The sequence below is a fragment of the Penaeus japonicus genome, unplaced genomic scaffold (genome assembly GCF_977035675.1).
Source record: "Penaeus japonicus unplaced genomic scaffold, GWHDUDI00000001_assembly GWHDUDI00000002, whole genome shotgun sequence".
Lineage (NCBI taxonomy): Eukaryota > Metazoa > Arthropoda > Malacostraca > Decapoda > Penaeidae > Penaeus > Penaeus japonicus.
The window spans coordinates 33709725-33727224 of NW_028234404.1; the positions used below are offsets into that span (position 1 = coordinate 33709725).

At 41.6% G+C, this 17500-nt stretch overlaps 1 protein-coding gene across 2 annotated transcripts in view; it reads right to left on the bottom strand.

The window, feature by feature from the left end:
• Nucleotides 1-6825: 6825 nt before the first annotated feature.
• LOC122267929 (adhesion molecule nephrin-like) overlaps nucleotides 6826-17500 on the bottom strand; it is a 145776-nt gene continuing 135101 nt past the window's right edge. For both annotated transcript variants that reach the window (XM_086549982.1, XM_086549984.1), the window contains 5 exons: nucleotides 13945-14068; nucleotides 13398-13539; nucleotides 12578-12732; nucleotides 10981-11336; nucleotides 6826-9444 (listed from right to left, as the gene is read on the bottom strand). In XM_086549982.1, the coding sequence (XP_086406108.1) occupies nucleotides 9073-9444; nucleotides 10981-11336; nucleotides 12578-12732; nucleotides 13398-13539; nucleotides 13945-14068 (1149 nt within the window). In that variant the 3' untranslated portion in view covers nucleotides 6826-9072. The remainder of the gene's footprint in view (nucleotides 9445-10980; nucleotides 11337-12577; nucleotides 12733-13397; nucleotides 13540-13944; nucleotides 14069-17500) is intronic.

A 17500-nucleotide genomic window follows, 5' to 3' on the forward strand; every position in this document is an offset into this window, starting at 1 on the left:
AGATTTGCACAAACACGTATATTTAAACACACACACACAGACACACACGTAAATAAAATTGTTAATACACTCATACGATATCAAATTCCTGCTTTGACGTCATTACCCGAATTGAAAGTTTCTTATATCAAAACGACGATAGAAAGAGAGGACTGACCGAAAGCCAAGGTCATGTCAGGTCAGGCACACATCTATCACGGAGGAGGGGGGGGAGGAGGGGGGGTATGACAAGTCAGGCTGTCAGGAAGAGAAAAGTTTCAAAGATTTATGAGAGGCAGTCAAAGCTCGGGCGTTCGTTTATATAAAAAAAATAAAAAAAATAGAGAGAGAGAACGAGATAGAGAGAGAGAGAAGTTGATAAATAGATATTGTTATGCTCTATGGTGAATCCTCTAAAGCTATGGGGGAATTAAACCCCAGTTGAAACTCAAGTAAGTTTTTTTTGAGTTGTAAACATGAGAAAATAAAGCAGGACATTCCGGGTCTCTTCGCGGCTCCACAAGCTCGCTCCTTTCGTGTCCGGGGATGTTGCCAGATGTACGATGTACATACGTAAAGTATCGTACAAGAGAAATACTATTCTCGTACATAAAAGTACATAAAGAATACATACAATACAATGTACATATAACGAAATGTAAATATCATAATACATGTGCTTTCATTTAACATGTAGTAACTTTGGAAAAAAATATCACAGCTGTAAAGTAATTCGTTGTACGACTATTATCACATTAAACCATTACTGCTGCCTCATCGGTTTCATGTATCATATATACTATTTCGTGTATCATATCATATCACTATAATATCCCACAGGTATGATATAGATAAATACAGCAGATACATGCATAGCTATACACACACACACACACACACACACACACAACCACACGTACACTACCACACACACACACAACCACACACACATACACACACACACACAGCCACACACACAAAAACCACACACACACACACACACACAACCACACACACACACACACACACAACCACACACACACACACAACCACACACAACCACCCGTACACACACACACACACATCCACCCGTACACAATCACACACACACACACACACACAACCACCCGTACACAATCACACACACACACACACACACACAACCACCCGTACACAATCACACACACACACACACACACACACAACCACCCGTACACAATCACACACACACACACACACACACACACACACATAGGAGGGGTGGGGGTAGACTGGGTAGAGGGAAAGGTAATGCTTTCTGAAGGGGGTGGGGGGAGGACGTGGAGAGGGGGGGAGGAGGACGTAGAGAGAGGGGGGAGGACGTAGAGAGGGGTAGGGGGGGGGAGCAAGGCGTTAATCCTGACTCTCTTCTCGCGTTAAGATTTGACTTGTAAATCCCTTTTCCTCACGTTGCTGTGTGTAAATTGAGATTCCAACGCGTTTCTTTTTTTTTTTTGGGGGGGGGGGGGGGGGGGGGGGTGGGGGTGAGGGTGAGGGTGTGTGTTGTGGGGTGGGGGGGGGGGTGAGGTAAGGAGAAGAGAATGTGAGACTCTCTTTGTCTTTCTTTGTCTGTATGTCTCTTTCTATTTCTCTACTTCTCTCGCTCTCGCTCTCTCTCCATTTCTCTCTCTCTGTCTCTCTCTTCATATCCTTTTCTTTCTTTCTCTCTCTCTCTCTCTCCATTTCTTTTTCTTTCTTTCTTTTTTTTCTCTCTCTCCCTCTTTCTTTCATTCTCTCTTGCTTGCTCTCTCTCTATCTCTCTCTTCATCTCCTTTTCTTTTTTTTCTCGCTCTCTCTCTCTCTCTCTCTCTCTCTCTCTCTCTCTCTCTCTCTCTCTCTCTCGCTTGACCGCTCTCTTTCTCTCTCTATCTCTCTCTTTCATTCTCTCTCTCTCTCTCTCTCTCTGAATGGGCACACATATCTCACTCCCCCATCTCTCATTATTTCTCCTTCTTTAGATGTCTCTCACTGTCAATGGCCCTTAACCTTATTTTCCTCCCTCTTTGTCTATTTCTACTAGTTACTCCCTCCCTCCCTCTCTCTCACTTTCCCTCCCTCCCTCCCTCTTCCTCCCTCACTCTCTCTCTCACTTTCCCTCCCTCCCTCTCTCTTTCTCTCCACTCCCTTCCTCTCTCTCCCTCTCTCGCTTTCCCTCCCTTTCTCTTCCCCTCTCTCCCTCTCTCACTTTCCCTCCCTCCCCCTCTCTCTCTCTCTCTCTCTCTCTCTCTCTTCCTTTTCCCTCTCTTCTTCTCTCTCCTTCTCTCATTTCCCTACCTCCATTTTTTTCTGCTTAAATTCCCATTAAATTCCCTGGATGTTTACTTAAACGAAATGTTACTGAACTCAACATGGTGAGTTTTCATTTTCTTCTAAATTCTTAGTTTCTTGAATTCCTTTTTTTTTCGTAACTTTAAGTTCGTTTTCCAATACGTTAAGTTCGCCTTCAAATCTGTTTTCTATAAGCTTTAAGTTCGTTTTCTTGAACATTCAAATCCGTTTTCTATACCATTTAAGGATATTTTCTTTAGGTCTTTCTTGAATGTCAGTGTCCATTTAAGTCCGTTTGCTTCAATAGAGTTTTACATTCCGTTTCTTCTCTCTTCCAACTCGTTTTCTTCGATCTCTGCCTCGACTTTCAGTACTATTTTCATAGACTATTTTATTTTTTGCTATAAATTCTTTGACATTCTATTCTAAAAGCATTAAATCCTCTTTTTCTTCAACTTCGCCTGCTTTCTTCAATTTTGAAATTCCCCATTTCTTATTAAACTTTTTTTTTTCTTAATTCGGCTTAAAATTCCATTTTCCTCCACCAAGAAATTCCCCCTATTTAAAATTTCAAAGTCCCCCTGTCTAACCCTGCCAAGATCCCGATTTCCTCCACCAAGAAATGCCCCCTATTTTAAAATTCTAAAGTTCCCCTTTCTTAATATGCTCAGATCCCGTTTTCCTCGTCTCTCCGATACCGTTTTCTTTAACCTCCCTCGCCGGTAATGAGCGTTGCCAAACATTTGAATATCGCGCCTTCAAACATGGCCGACTGATCTCCGAGTTTCCAGAGGGAAAAACGATGTTTGCTCAGCGCTAACTAAACACGCGGCATAAGTCGTATTTTTTCTCTCTCTTTCCTCTTCACTCCTTCTTTTTCTCTTTCTTCGTTCCAACACCTTTTCATACTTTCGGGTTTTCGTTTTTTTTCTCTCTTGCTTTCGCTCTTTCGTTTTATCTTCATTCGTTGAGAGAATGAATTATATATTCATGTACAAAGGGAGAGGGAGAGAGAGAGAGAGAGACGCACGGATAGATAGATAGAGCAAGAGATATATAGATAGATACACACACACATGTATATATATATATATATATATATATATATATATATATATATATATATATATATATATATATATATACACACACAGATATATATATATATATATAAATATATATATATATATACACACACACAGATATATATATATATATATATATGTATATATATATATATATATATATATATATATATATATATGTATGCATATATAGATAGATAAATAAATAGACAGATGGATAGATAGGTCGAGAGAGTGAGAGGGAGAAAGGTAGAAAGGGAGACAGAAAAATAATGCCAAACAAATAAACAAACATAGAAACGGAGAGATAAACAACCAAACAAGCAAAGATACAAACCGCTAAAGTAAATAATAGGAATAACAACAACAACAACAACAATAATAACAATAATAAAAAACAAACAAACAATAAAAACAAGAACAGGCAACGATTCCCAATTGCATATAACAAACACAAGAGCCGATTCCCTTGTCATGAATGCACCATGAACACCCATTACACTCGAGTGCCAATTCATGATTGTTAAGTCTGGCGTAAACAAAATGATTAGTTTCTTGTCATGTTGTTTTGAAATCCTAGTTTTGTTTTTGTGAATGTGTGATTCGTGTGTTGTAGCTGATAGGTATTTCCTAATGGTTGTCTGAATCTGGTTTCATCTTTTTTTGTTTGTATGTTTTTTTTTTTGTTTTTGTTTTTCTCTGTCTCTCTCCTCTCTCTCTGTCTCTCTCTTTTTCCCTGTGTCTTTCTGTCTGTTTATCCTGTTTCTTACTCTGTCTCTGTCTCTGTCTCTCATTCCCTCTCACTCTCTTTCTTTGTTTTTGTTTTTCTCTGTCTCTCTCCTCTCTCTCTGTCTCTCTCTTTTTCCCTGTGTCTTTCTGTCTGTTTATCCTGTTTCTTACTCTGTCTCTGTCTCTGTCTCTCATTCCCTCTCACTCTCTTTCTTTGTCTCTGTCTCTCTCCCTTCCTCTCACTTTCCCTCCCTCCCCTTCCTTCACTCTCTCTTTCTCCTTTCCTTACCCTCTCTCTCTCTGTCCTTTCCCTTGCTCTCCCTCTCCCCCCCCTTTCCTTCTCTCTCTTCACCTTCTTCCTTCTTTCTCTCTCTTTGTCCTTCCCTCTCTTTCTCCTCTCTCCCTCTTCGTCTCCTTCCCTCTTTCTCCCTCTCTCTTTCTCCTTCCCTCTCACTTTCTCTCTCTTTCTCCTTCTCTCTCCCTATCTCTCTCTTCCTCATTCCCTCTCACTTTCTCTTTCTTTCTCCTTTCCTCTTTCTCTTTCCCCATCCCTCTCCCTCTCTCTCTCTTTCTTCACCATCTCTTTCCCTCTTTCCCCCTCCCCCTCCTCCTTTCTCCCACTCCCTCTCTCTCTTTCTCCTTCCTTCACCCTCTCCTTCCCTCTTCCCCCCTCCCCCTCTTTCTTTCTCCCACTCCCTTTCTCTCTCTTTCTCCTTCCCTTTCCCTCTTTCCCCCTCCCCTTCTTTTTTTCTCACTCTCGCTCTCTCTCTTTCTCCATCCTTCTCTCTCTCTCTCTCTCTCTCTCTCTCTCTCCTCTCCTATCTCTCTCCACTCCTCTCTCCATCTCTCTCTTCGCGACGGCCGCCCTCTCCTCTTCTTAGCTATCTCTCTCTCTCTCTCTCTCTCTCTCTCTCTCGCTTTCTCAAATACCACGAACTGAGGCCATTCCTACCTGTGTTATTTTTCGTGTTAGAATTTCCTAGTCTTGTTAAGAATATGGTCGCTGGGTTTCCTGTGTGACGTGTGTTATCAGTTTCTTACAAAATGAGGAATTAAAAAGATAGAATTGGAATTTTGAAAATCATTAAAACTGATTAGAGAATGAATTGATATTGAAAATGACAAAAAAAAAGAAAGAAAAAAAAAATGAAATTCGAGTTTCGGAAAGTTTGTTCATGAATAGAATTTTAAAAGTACTTTATTTATTTGTGAACGCGATATCAAAGTCGAGAGAGGAGAGAGAGAGAGAGAGAGAGAGAGAGAGAGAGAGAGAGAGAGAGAAAGAGAAAGAGAAAGAGAAAGAGTAAAAAGAAAGAGAAAGAGAAAGAGAAAGAGAAAGAGAAAGAGAAAGAGAGAGAGAGAGAGAGAGAAAGGGAAAGAGAAAGAGAAAAAAGCGAGAGAGAAATGAAGAGTCTGTGTGTTATCATATTGAAACAAAGAAAGAGCACTCAACTGGGGATCGAAAAGGCAAAATACATCTAAAAAGATGAAAAGATAGAAACCTTTATAACAAAGTCTTTAAAGAATTGCGCAAAATAATCTTAAATATTGCGAGACTATATTTCCATTGTAAACAAAGTGAATTCTTACTGTGAACTGTGAACGAATTTTGAATAGACAAAAAAAAAAAAAAGAAAAAAAATGAAATTCGAGTTTCGGAAAGTTTGTTCATGAATAGAATTTTTAAAGTACTTTATTTATTTGTGAACGCGATATCAAAGTCGAGAGAGAAAGAGAAAGAGAAAGAGAAAGAGAAAGAGAAAGAGAGAGATAAAAAGAAAGAGAAAGAGAAAGAGAGAGATAAAAAGAAAGAGAAAGAGAAAGAGAGAGATAAAAAGAAGGAGAAAGAGAAAGAGAGAAGGATGAAGAAGGGAGAAAGAAGGAGAAGAGAAGAGGGAGATGAGAACGATGAACGAGAGTAAGAAGGAGAGGAATTAGATGAAGAAAGAGAAGGAATTATTTAGATATGATGAAGAAGAGAACAGAAGAAAGACTCAAAAGATGAAAAGGAGAAGAAAAAGAAGGGAAGAAGAAAGAAGCGGGACGAATATTGAGAGAGGAATATTATTGAGAAGAGGAGAAGGAGGAATGGTGTAGGAGTAGTAACGGAGTAAGTAGGAGAAAAACAGAAAGGAAGAAAGGAAAAAATAAAGAGGGAGAGAACGAAAGAAAGAGAAAGAAAAGAGAAAGGAAACAGAAGGATGAGAAAGATGATGAAGAAGAAAGAAAGTGAGAAGGAAGAAGAAGAAGCATAGAAGGAAGAATAAAGAAAAAGAAGTAGACAAAGAATCAGACGGAAAAAACAACAACAGCAACAAAAACATAACAGCTTATACCCTAATCTAAAGATATCTCAATAATAGAACAATACCTACCCATAACTAAATCCTTTTTTTTTAATTCAAAATGATCTGCCCCGTTACCAGTTTAAGACATTCTGCAATTGATTTAATCCATTCTGCAATTGCCTTTTATCCAATTACAACAATCCAGTCAAATTTCTCCGACTTTTTTTCTTACGCTATAATATGGTTTTATTTCGTAGGAGGTTTTGGAGTTTCAAGGAAAGGGACAAATGCTTGTATCTTCTGAGGCTTTTTATATTCGAGTAACTTCCTCTTTTTCTCTGTAGTTTCATAAACAATGCAACCAGTACGAGTCACGCATATACATAAAAGAAAAGAAAATCAGAAACAAAATTAATAAGAGGAAATAAAAGTCAAAGTCTTACAAAGATTTATTACTCAGTTGTCACTGATACACACAGCAAATACCATATCGTACATAAAATGCCATAATATATTTTTTTGTTCATTTTTTTTCCTAAATTGGTGATGATGAATGACCATTTGTTAATTCATAACACATACACAGTACTAATCACACATGATAAAGTGAAATAAATGATCTAAAATACAGTCTTTTTTGTCACTGTATATTCTCCATAAAACGCTCTTTCTTAGACACATGTTTCTTTTAGGACTGAACATGTCTGAAACACGTCCATGTTTTGGGGTTCGTGTGAGACATGTTCTGAAGATGTATTTTTAAACACTCGGAAGTATTTGTTTGTAGTTTTTTTTCTCCCTTGTGTTTTTGTTTTTGTTTACTGAGTATGTTGATCACATATACACCATAGAAAAGATCACATATTTATTGTTCTTTTCCCCTTTTTCTAGGAATCAACCCTTTCTAGGCTATTGCTTGCTTAGGGTTTCCTTCACGTTGCACAACTTAGATTTATGAGCATTTGTTATTGTTGTGATTTTTTTTTCTTACACAAGACAGAACCAAAACAAACAAAAATAGTTCGTTTGCAAACATTCGTGAGAAAAGAGTGCTACACCACGAAATTTACGCTGTAGTTTCGTAATACGTGTATTTTTGTTTCCGTAAATGGATATTAGTCTATGCACATATCGTCAAATTCAAAGTTTGAACGATAGATAATATTATCTAAATGATTATTCCATTTTTCTTCGTAGCATCATTGATCAATCCCCTGGAAATGTACCTTGATATAAAACGACATACGTGTCTCAACTGCCATTTTTGTTGCATCTCAATTTCAACTGCAACAGTGCACACAGTTGCACGGAAAACGGAAACAAAATTCATAAAAGAAACATCACAATAATAATGTATCAAGTGACGTCATATGAATAAGATGATAATTCACTTTTAATTGGCAAGCCACAGACATTGCAAACATATTGGATTTTGCAAACCAAAGGAGGGTACAGATGCAAAATTATGATAAATAACAGTGATAATGACAATTGTAATGATGATGATTAAGTTAATAAGTAGAGATAATAGGAATATAGATGATAATAATAAGCAAAGTGGTAATAGTAAGAATGATAAATAAATAATGATAATGATAATGATGATGATAGTAATAACGGTAATTAGAATGATAAAAATATATATAATGATTGATAATATTGTAAACAAATATTAATTTTAATAATAATAACGATCATCATATACATAAACAATAAACATAAAATGCTACAGTATTAGACAGATGGCTGCCACCTCATCTTACAGTGTTACCAAACACCCATTACAGTGTTACCAAAATCTGACAAGCAAAGAGGAAATGTTGACTTTTTGTATCTTTTTTTTATTCATTCATTATTTTGTTTGAATGACTGCTTCCTCTACACACATAAAGACACATGAACTTTTATCATTAATCTCTTTACAAACATAAAAATCACGCTGATTCTGGACATACAAAACCATAAAGCTTTATATATATATATGTATATATGTAGGTATAAAAATGTTGCCTCTGTAAACACCAGAATGATGTAATTGCAATGGAATGAACGATAAGAATCTTCTAATGTATTAGTTTTTTTTCACATTTACTAATTTGGTATATGAAATTTTAGTTTTATATCTTATTTAGAGTGAGAGATAAAAAATGTACAAGGACTTTAATTTTCATTTTCTTTTTTTTTTTTATTTGCAAAAGTTTTAGATACGTAGAAAAATGAAAAAAGAGCTAAGGAAATGTCTCTCTGTTAATTCACACAGCTCCTTAAGAGTTTGAAATTGATATCTTTAAATGTATCGTTTGATTGCAAGCATCTTTTATTCATCTTAAAGTATATGGGATGAATGACCAAGAATTTCAAAGTAGAAAGATCAGTGAATTGGCGAAAGAGAAGATAGAATAGAAGAAACCATGAAGACACACATTAGGAAAAAAAAAATCTCATTTTATCTCACACAATGTCTATTCCGTTCTGCTTGAAGTCTTTTTATTTTTGTTTTATTTAATCCTACATTTTGAGGAGATGAAAGTGGCACCTTTATAACGTCAGCGGTTTTAACGTCAATGGCTTTAACGTCACTTTTCAACGTCAAGTATTTAACGTCAATCCCTTCGAGTGTATGTGACTCTCGCGCCCGTGGCCTCTCACAGCCCGCTAGCGAAACCTGCCTTCGACGCCGCCCACTACACGGCGCTCTCGTGCTCCGATCCTGGCGGGGGGAAGTGCGTGGGCGTCGGAGGGGCGTGGAGAGTCGCAGGGAGGTACTGCTGCTGCGGCTGCCGCTTGCGGAAGGTGTCGGTGATGTGGGTGGGCATGTGGGACACCTGCGGCGGGAGCTGGTCGAGGGGCCGCAGGTAGGCCGAGTGACGCCGCGGGTCCACAACTCCGCCCGCTGCCGCTGCCGCCCCGTCCTCTATCACCCCCACGCCCTGGGACGCCCCTGCCGCTGATGCCGCTGCTGTCCCTGCCGCGGCGCCCCCGGGCCTCACCCCCACGTGGCTCGTCGGGAGGACCTCGCCCCACACGCTCTCGCTCAGGGACCAGTCCAGCTCGGCCTGGCGAAGGAAGGCTTGGAGGAGCCACTCGGAAGGGAAGGGAAAACGGTTCCAAGGACATGTGTGGGGGGGAGAGAGAGGGTAGGAGGGAGAGAGAGAGAGGGAGGGAGAGAGAGAAAGGGTGGGAGGGAGAGAGAGAGGGAGGGAGAGAGAGAGAGGGAGGGAGAGAGAGAGAGGGAGGGAGAGAGAGAGAGGGAGGGAGGGAGAGAGAGAGGAGAGAGAGACGACTGAGGAGAGAGGAAGGGGAGAGAGGGGGAGGGAGAGAAGAGAGAGAGGAGAGAGAGAGAGAGAGAGGAGGGATGAGAGGAGGGAGAGAGAGGAGTGAGGGGAGGAGAGAGAGAGAGAGAGGAGGGAGGGGAGGAGGGAGAGAGAGAGAGCGAGAGGAGAGAGAGAAGAGAGAAAGGGAGAGGAGAAAGAGAAGAGAGAGAGAAAGGGGAGGAAAGAGAGAGAGAGAGAAGAGAGAGAGAGAGAGGAGAGAGAGAAGAGAGAAAGAGAAAGGAGAGAGAGAAGAGAGAAAGAGAAAGGAAAGAGAGGAAAGGGAAAAAGAGAAGAGAAGAAGAGAAAGAGAAGAGAGAGAAGAGGAGAGAAAGAGAGGAGAAACAGGGGAGAGAGAGAGAGAGAGAGAGAGAGGAGGATGAGAGAGAGAGAAGAGAGAGAGAGAGAGAAGGAGAGAAAAGAAGAGAAGAGAGGAGGAAGGAGAGAGAGAAAGAGAAGAGAGAGAGAGAGAAAAGAGAGAGAGAGAGAAAGAGAAAGAGAAGAAGAAGAAGAAGAGAGAGAGAAAGAGAAAGAGAAAGAGAAAGAGAAAGAGAGAGAGAGAGAGAGAGAGAGAGAGAGAGAGAGAGAGAGAGAGAGAGAGAGAGAGAGAGAGAGAGAAAGGGAAAGAGAAAGAGAAAAAAGCGAGAGAGAAATGAAGAGTCTGTGTGTTATCATATTGAAACAAAGAAAGAGCACTCAACTGGGGATCGAAAAGGCAAAATACATCTAAAAAGATGAAAAGATAGAAACCTTTATAACAATAATCTTAAATATTGCGAGACTATATTTCCATTGTAAACAAAGTGAATTCTTACTGTGAACTGTGAACGAATTTTGAATAGACAAAAAAAAAAAAAAGAAAAAAAAAAAAAAAAAAAAAAGAAAAAAAAAAAAACACTATCACAACTAAGGCTTTTTCTTTCTATTGCTTTTCCATTTCCTGAAACAGCAATAGAACAAAAAGTTCTTAAGAATATTTGTGTAATTTCTAGTATCTCGCTTCTTATCTTTGCTGTAAAACTTGGTCACTATAAACTCGTTGTTTTATCTTCATTGTAAACCTCAGTCACTATAAACTCGTTGTTTTATCGTCACTGTAAACCTTAGTCACTATAAATTCTTTGTTTTATCGTCACTGTAAACCTTAGTCACTATAAATTCTTTGTTTTATCGTCACTGTAAACCATAGTCACTATAGATTCTTTGTTTTATCGTCACTGTAAACCTTAGTCACTATAAAGTCAATGTTTTATTTATAAACCTTGGTCACTATAAACCTACCTGCTTCTTCGCGGCCGGGTGATGGTGCTGATGTTGATAATCATAGACGGGCACAAAAGTCACCTTCTGCTGACCTTGCTGAGGATAGTGACCTACCCCTACGCCCCCTAACCCCCCTCCTCCCCCTCCTCCGCCAGCCTCGACCCCTAGGCCGTCGTGGTAGAAGGAGGGGTCAACGCTCCCTGCTACAGGATCCACCATCAAGCCTCGCTGCTCAGCCTGCTGCTGGGCCTGCTGTTGAGCCTGCTGTTGTTGGTACTGCTGCTGCAACAGGGCGTCCTGCTTGCCCTGGAGGATGCGGCCGTTCCCAATCAGGGGGGTGGTGGAGTCGTGGGAGTGGGGCAGCGTCGCCGATTCTGGGGGAGGGAAAGAAGGGGGGCAGGGTGAGGGTGAGGAAGGAGGATTAAAAGAAGAAAGGGGGGAAGGGGAGGAAATATGCTGCAGGTATCTTTCTCTGTCTATTTCTCTCTCTCTCTCTCTCTCTCTCTCTCTCTCTGTCTGTCTGTCTCTCTCTCTCTCTCTCTCTCTCTCTCTCTCTCTCTCTCTCTCTCTTTTTTTCTCTCTCTCTCTGTCTCTCACTCTCTCTTTATCTCTCTCTCCTTCCCTCTCCCTCTCTCTCCCCCATCTCTCTCTCTCTCTCTCTCTCTCTTTCTCTCTCTTTTTTTCTCTCTCTCTCTGTCTCTCACTCTCTCTTTATCTCTCTCTCCTTCCCTCTCCCTCTCTCTCCCCCATCTCTCTCTCTCTCTCTCTCTCTCTCTCTTTCTCTCTCTCTCGCTCTCTCTCAATCTACCTGTATATCAAGCTATGCAACTATCCATCTACGAATACCTGTCCATATATCTAACCGAAAAATTACTTCTTCAAAAATACAGTTAATTTTTTTCAATTTTTTCAAGAGTACTTCTAGATGTATAATTACGTCATCTCTAGATGTCTTATTAAGTCCATAAATGTAAAATATCAATTCAATATCGAATGACCTTGTGCCGCTGAAGTTCCCTCCCCTCCTCCCCCCTCTCTCCCCAACTCCCCCTCCCCCTCCCCCTCCCAAAGCCACTATCTCTCCTCTTCTTACTGACCTGGTGACGTAGTGACTTCCTCCCTCCCCCCCTCATCCCATCCCCATCCTCCCCTTACTGACCTTGTGACTCCCTCCCTCCCCTCATCCCTCCCCCTCCCTCCCCTCATCCCTCCCCCTCCCTCCCCTCATCCCACCCCCATCCTCCCCTTACTGACCTGGTGACGTAGAGACTCCCTCCCTCCCCTCATCCCTCCCCCTCCCTCCCCTCATCCCACCCCCATCCTCCCCTTACTGACCTTGTGACGTAGAGACTCCCTCCCTCCCCTCATCCCTCCTCCATCCTCCCCTCCCTTCATCCCTCCCCCATCCTCCCCTTACTGACCTGGTGACGTAGAGACTCCCTCCCTCCCCTCATCCCTCCCCCTCCCTCCCCTCATCCCTCCCCCTCCCTCCCCTCCCCTCATCCCACCCTCATCCTCCCCTTACTGACCTGGTGACGTAGAGACTCCCTCCCTCCCCTCATCCCTCCTCCATCCTCCCCTCCCTTCATCCCTCCCCCATCCTCCCCTTACTGACCTTGTGACGTAGAGACGAGGTCGGGCCCTGCCACGCCCCTCGTCTCGCTGCGTGGCGTGGTGATAGCAGGATCGGGGAGGCTGGAATCCCTCCGGACTTCTGACTTCCCGCAGGACTTGTAGCCCACGTCCCCCGCGCTCGTGCTCTCTCGTAGGCTGGGGGGAGGAAGGGGAGAAGAAGGGAGAGGGGAGGGGAGGGGAGGGTAGAGGAGGGAGAGGAGAGAGGGAGGGAGAGGAGGGAAAGGGGGAAAGGAGAGAGGGAGGGAGAGGGAAGGGGAGGGAGAGGGAGGGAAAGGCAAGGGGTGGAGAGGGGAAGGAAGTGAAGGGGAGACGAGGGAAGGGGAGGGATAGGGAGGGGAGGGAAGGGGAGGGATAGGGAGGGGAGGGAGGGATGAAGGGGAGAGAAAGGGAAAAAAGAAAAGGCAATGGATAGAAGGTAAGAGAGATGGGAAGGGAGAGGGGAAAGGGAGGGAGAAAAAGAGAGATAGAAAAGGAACAGTCAAGGAGTGTGTGTGGAGAGAAGAAGAAAGGTAAGAAGGGAAGGAAGGAAGAGAAAGGAAAAAAAATAAAAGACAGGAAAGTTAAAGAAGGGAGTAAAGAAAAAGTACGAGAAAGAAAGGAGAAGGGGAGAGGCAGAGTATGTATAAATCGAGAGAGAGAGAGAGGATAGAAAGGAAGAGATAAAAAAAGGGATAGGGACAATCAATATAAGATAACAACCTTGTATTTGTCAGTCAATATCATTAACAATTAGTATGATTAGCTTAGAATAGGCCTATTAACACTAAGAGTTATAATGACAGCCCCGCCCACGAACCTACCTGTGCGCCTCGTGTGGGTTACGCCTCTTGCACTTGGCTACCACCAGCGCAATTGCAAGAAGAACCACAAGCGCCAGGACTCCCCCGATCACAGAACCAAGTAGGGGGCTGAGTGGTTCGCCTGGTTCACCCGCACCAAGAGCTATAAGAGGAGCGGGAGGAGTAGTAGTAGTAGCGGTAGCAGGTAGCAGGTAGCAGGAGAAGTTGATTATAGCAAGGCCACCGGTATCAGTAGGCAGGGAAGGAGATGTTAGTTTGCATGCATGTATATTTACAAAGATAAATGTATATAGGTATACATACACACACACACACACACATACACACACGCTGGCACACACACACACACACACACATACACACACGCTGACACACACACACACACACACACACACACACACACACACACACACACACCTCCTTTTCTCTCACACATCCCCTAACGCACACAAAACAACCCAGTCACCCCTCCCCCACATTCCTCCCCCACACCCCATCACCCCTACCCCATCACCCCTACCCCATCACCCCCACACCTTCGCCTCACCTGTCCTTCTCTCTGCCACATCCGTTAACGTGAACGTCGTGAAGGTATAAGGCTGCGAGCGACCCATGGAATTCACCGCAAAGACCTTCAGCGTGTACCGTGTACCTGGACGAAGACCCGTGACCTGTAAGCAAGAGAGTAAAAGTTATGTAACTGTTAAGTAAAATCTAGTTTGGGAATGGAAATTATAATGAAGACGATGGTAATAACATTAATAATAGTAGTAGTGAAAATAATGACAATAAGAACAACAACAACAACAATAATAATAGTGATAATGATAAAGATAAGGAAAATGATAATAATAATAGTAATGATAATGAGAGCGATAATGATAGAAACTATGAAACGTATTTTTAGTAAGAGCTTTGATGTGCAATGATAGATCACACGATTTTATATCATATCTCACTATCACAGAAAAGGAGAAACCATCCGCAAACGTAAATAACTCTTAAATCTCTCTCCGACCAAATCACTCTTTTTCAATTGCACGAATGTCTGGGGACTTTTGAATGATAAACTGTGGAAATGAAGAAGAATAAAGAAAACGTCCAAAGATGAGTGAAAAGAAAATGACATACAAGCACTCGTGGTACGCACACAAACACACGCACATATAGATAGATGGAGAGTGAGAGAGCAAGAAAGAAAGAAGGAAGAGGGAAATATAGATAGATAGATAGATAGATAGATACATAGATAGACAGATAGATAGAGAGAGAGAGTGAGAGAAGAGAGAGAGAGAGGAAGAGAGAGAGAGAGATAGAGAAACAATCATAGCCACAGACAAGCAGACAAAAAACAAACAAACAAACAATCAAACAAACAAACAAAACAAACAAACCAGACAAACAAAACAGAACCAAAGACAACCACAAACGCCAACCTCGTCCCAGCCTTTTTCCATTAACATCCACGCTCTCTCCCTCCCTACCTCTCTTCCCTCTCCTCTTCCATTAACATCCACGCTCTCTCTCCCTCCCTCTCTTCCCTCTCCTCTTCCATTAACATCCACGCTCTCTCTCCCTCCCTCTCTTCCCTCTCCTCTTCCATTAACATCCACGCTCTCTCTCCCTCCCTCTCTTCCCTCTCCTCTTCCATTAACATCCACGCTCTCTCCCTCCCTCTCTTCCCTCTCCTCTTCCATTAACATCCACGCTCTCTCTCCCTCCCTCTCTTCCCTCTCCTCTTCCATTAACATCCACGCTCTCTCTCCCTCCCTCTCTTCCCTCTCCTCTTCCATTATCATCCACACTCTCTCTCCCTCCCTCTCTTCCCTCTCCTCTTCCATTAACATCCACGCTCTCTCTCCCTTCCTCTCTCTTCAACCCCGCTCTCTTCCCTCTCCTCTTCCATTAACATCCACGCTCTCTCTCCCTCCCTACCTCTCTTCCCTCTCCTCTTCCATTAACATCCACGCTCTCTCTCCCTCCCTCCCTTCCCTCTCCTCTTCCCAAAACCATTCGAAAGTCAAACAGCATAACATAGCAAGCCCTCCTTAGTTATCCAGCATTAGGATTTTCGCAAACAGTGATATAAATTCATCACGCTCAGTTGCGATTGCAAAATTGTAGAGTCACTTCTGTTGTGTGTCTGGAGCGAGAATATGATACTTACGATGCAGAGGGTAAAGGTGTGGTGATATGAGCTCATGTTTGTTCTTTAGGACGGTTGATTTTTGATGGTTGTTTTAATATTCGTGGTGATAGTGTTGGTAATAATGATAATAATGGTGATGATGATGATGATAACAATGGTAGCAACCAAAATCCTAATTATGATGATGATAGTGGTAAAAAGATGATAGTAATCATAATAATGATAATAATGGTAATGATATTAATGATAACTATAATAAAGTAATGATGATAATAATGATTATGATAACAATGATAGTAATAACGATAATAAAGATGAAAATAATATCAATTATATATATATAACAGTAATAGTAATGACAATATAATGGTAATAATCATGATGATGATAATAATGATAATAACAGCAATAATAACAGTGATGAGACACATAACCCTCTTAATGTCAAACATCACACTGACCTTTACAACTTATGAAACACACTATTATATCTAGATATCCAAAAATGTCATTACAAATCTCACGTCATTAACTCCCAACCAATGAAATGATGTGTTATAACATTTCATCATGTGTTATCGTGATTTCATATAACGCGACGTATAATGTTTATAATTATAATGTTTTGTAGGTATTATAATTATAATCTACACGTGGAAAGGTTGTCTATGATATCTCATCCATGTCTATTTTTTTTTTATTGTTGTTGTTGGTGGTGGTGTCGGTGGTATTTTTTTGTTGTTGTTGTTGTTATTGTTTTTTTTTGGTGGTGTTATCATTGCTGTTTTTTTGTTTTTTGTTGTCATTGTTTTTGTTGTTGGAGGTGTCAGTGTTGTTATTGTTTTTTTGTTTTTGTTTTTGTTGTTGGAGGTGTCAGTGTTGTTATTGTTTTTTTGTTTTTGTTTTTGTTGGTGGTGGTTCTGTCGGTGTTATTATTGTTTTTGTTGTTGGTGTCGGTGTTACTATTGTTTTTGTTTTTGTTTTTGTTGTTCGTGTCGGTGTTATTATTGTTGTTTTTGTTGCTGTCGGTTTTGTTATTGTTGTTGCTGATATTACAAAAAAAAAATCTATTCAATCCTCTTTATTTTCGTTTTACTAAACCCTTATATATGAGGACAACAAAATCCTTTCTAGCCAATCACACCACCACCACCTCCAACAACAACAACAACAACAAAAATCATCAAACTCATGAATAAAACCAACCCATGAACTCTTTTTGCATGCAATTCATTAGCTAATACTGCAAATTTCGTTTGTGAGTTAATAATACCAATTAGACTCCATAAGGCTAACTCTTCTGATTGCATAATGCATGACCCTCTTGCAGTCATCACAGACTTGTCTCAATACACTGGATTATGCATGATTCACCCGGGTCTTATTTGCATGACGAGTATGGCCGAAAGATGTCGCTGGGAGGTCATGAGGTGGTTATGTGTTATGTGAGGTGGTGGTGTTGTGGTTGGTGTTGTGGTGGTGTGGTTGGTGGTGTTGTGGTTGGTGGTGTTGTGGTTGGTGGTGTTGTGGTTGGTGGTGTTGTGGTTGGTGGTGGTGTGGTTGTTGGTGTTGTGGTTGGTGTTGTGGCAGGTGGTGTTGTGGTTGTTGGTGGTGTGGTTGTTGGTGTGGTTGGTGGTGTTGTGGTTGTTTGTGGTGGTTGTGGTGGTGTTGTGGTTGGTGGTGTTGTGGTTGGTGGTGTTGTGGTTGGTGTTGTGGTGGTGTGGTTGGTGGTGGTGTGGTTGGTGTTGTGGTTGGTGGTGTTGTGGTTGGTGGTGTTGTGGTTGGTGTTGTGGTGGTGTGGTTGGTGGTGGTGTGGTTGGTGTTGTGGTTGGTGGTGTTGTGGTTGGTGGTGTTGTGGTTGGTGTTGTGGTTGGTGTTGTGGTTGGTGGTGTTGTGGTTGGTGGTGCTGTAGTTGGTTGTACTGTGGTTGGTGATGTTGTGGTTGGTGGTGTTG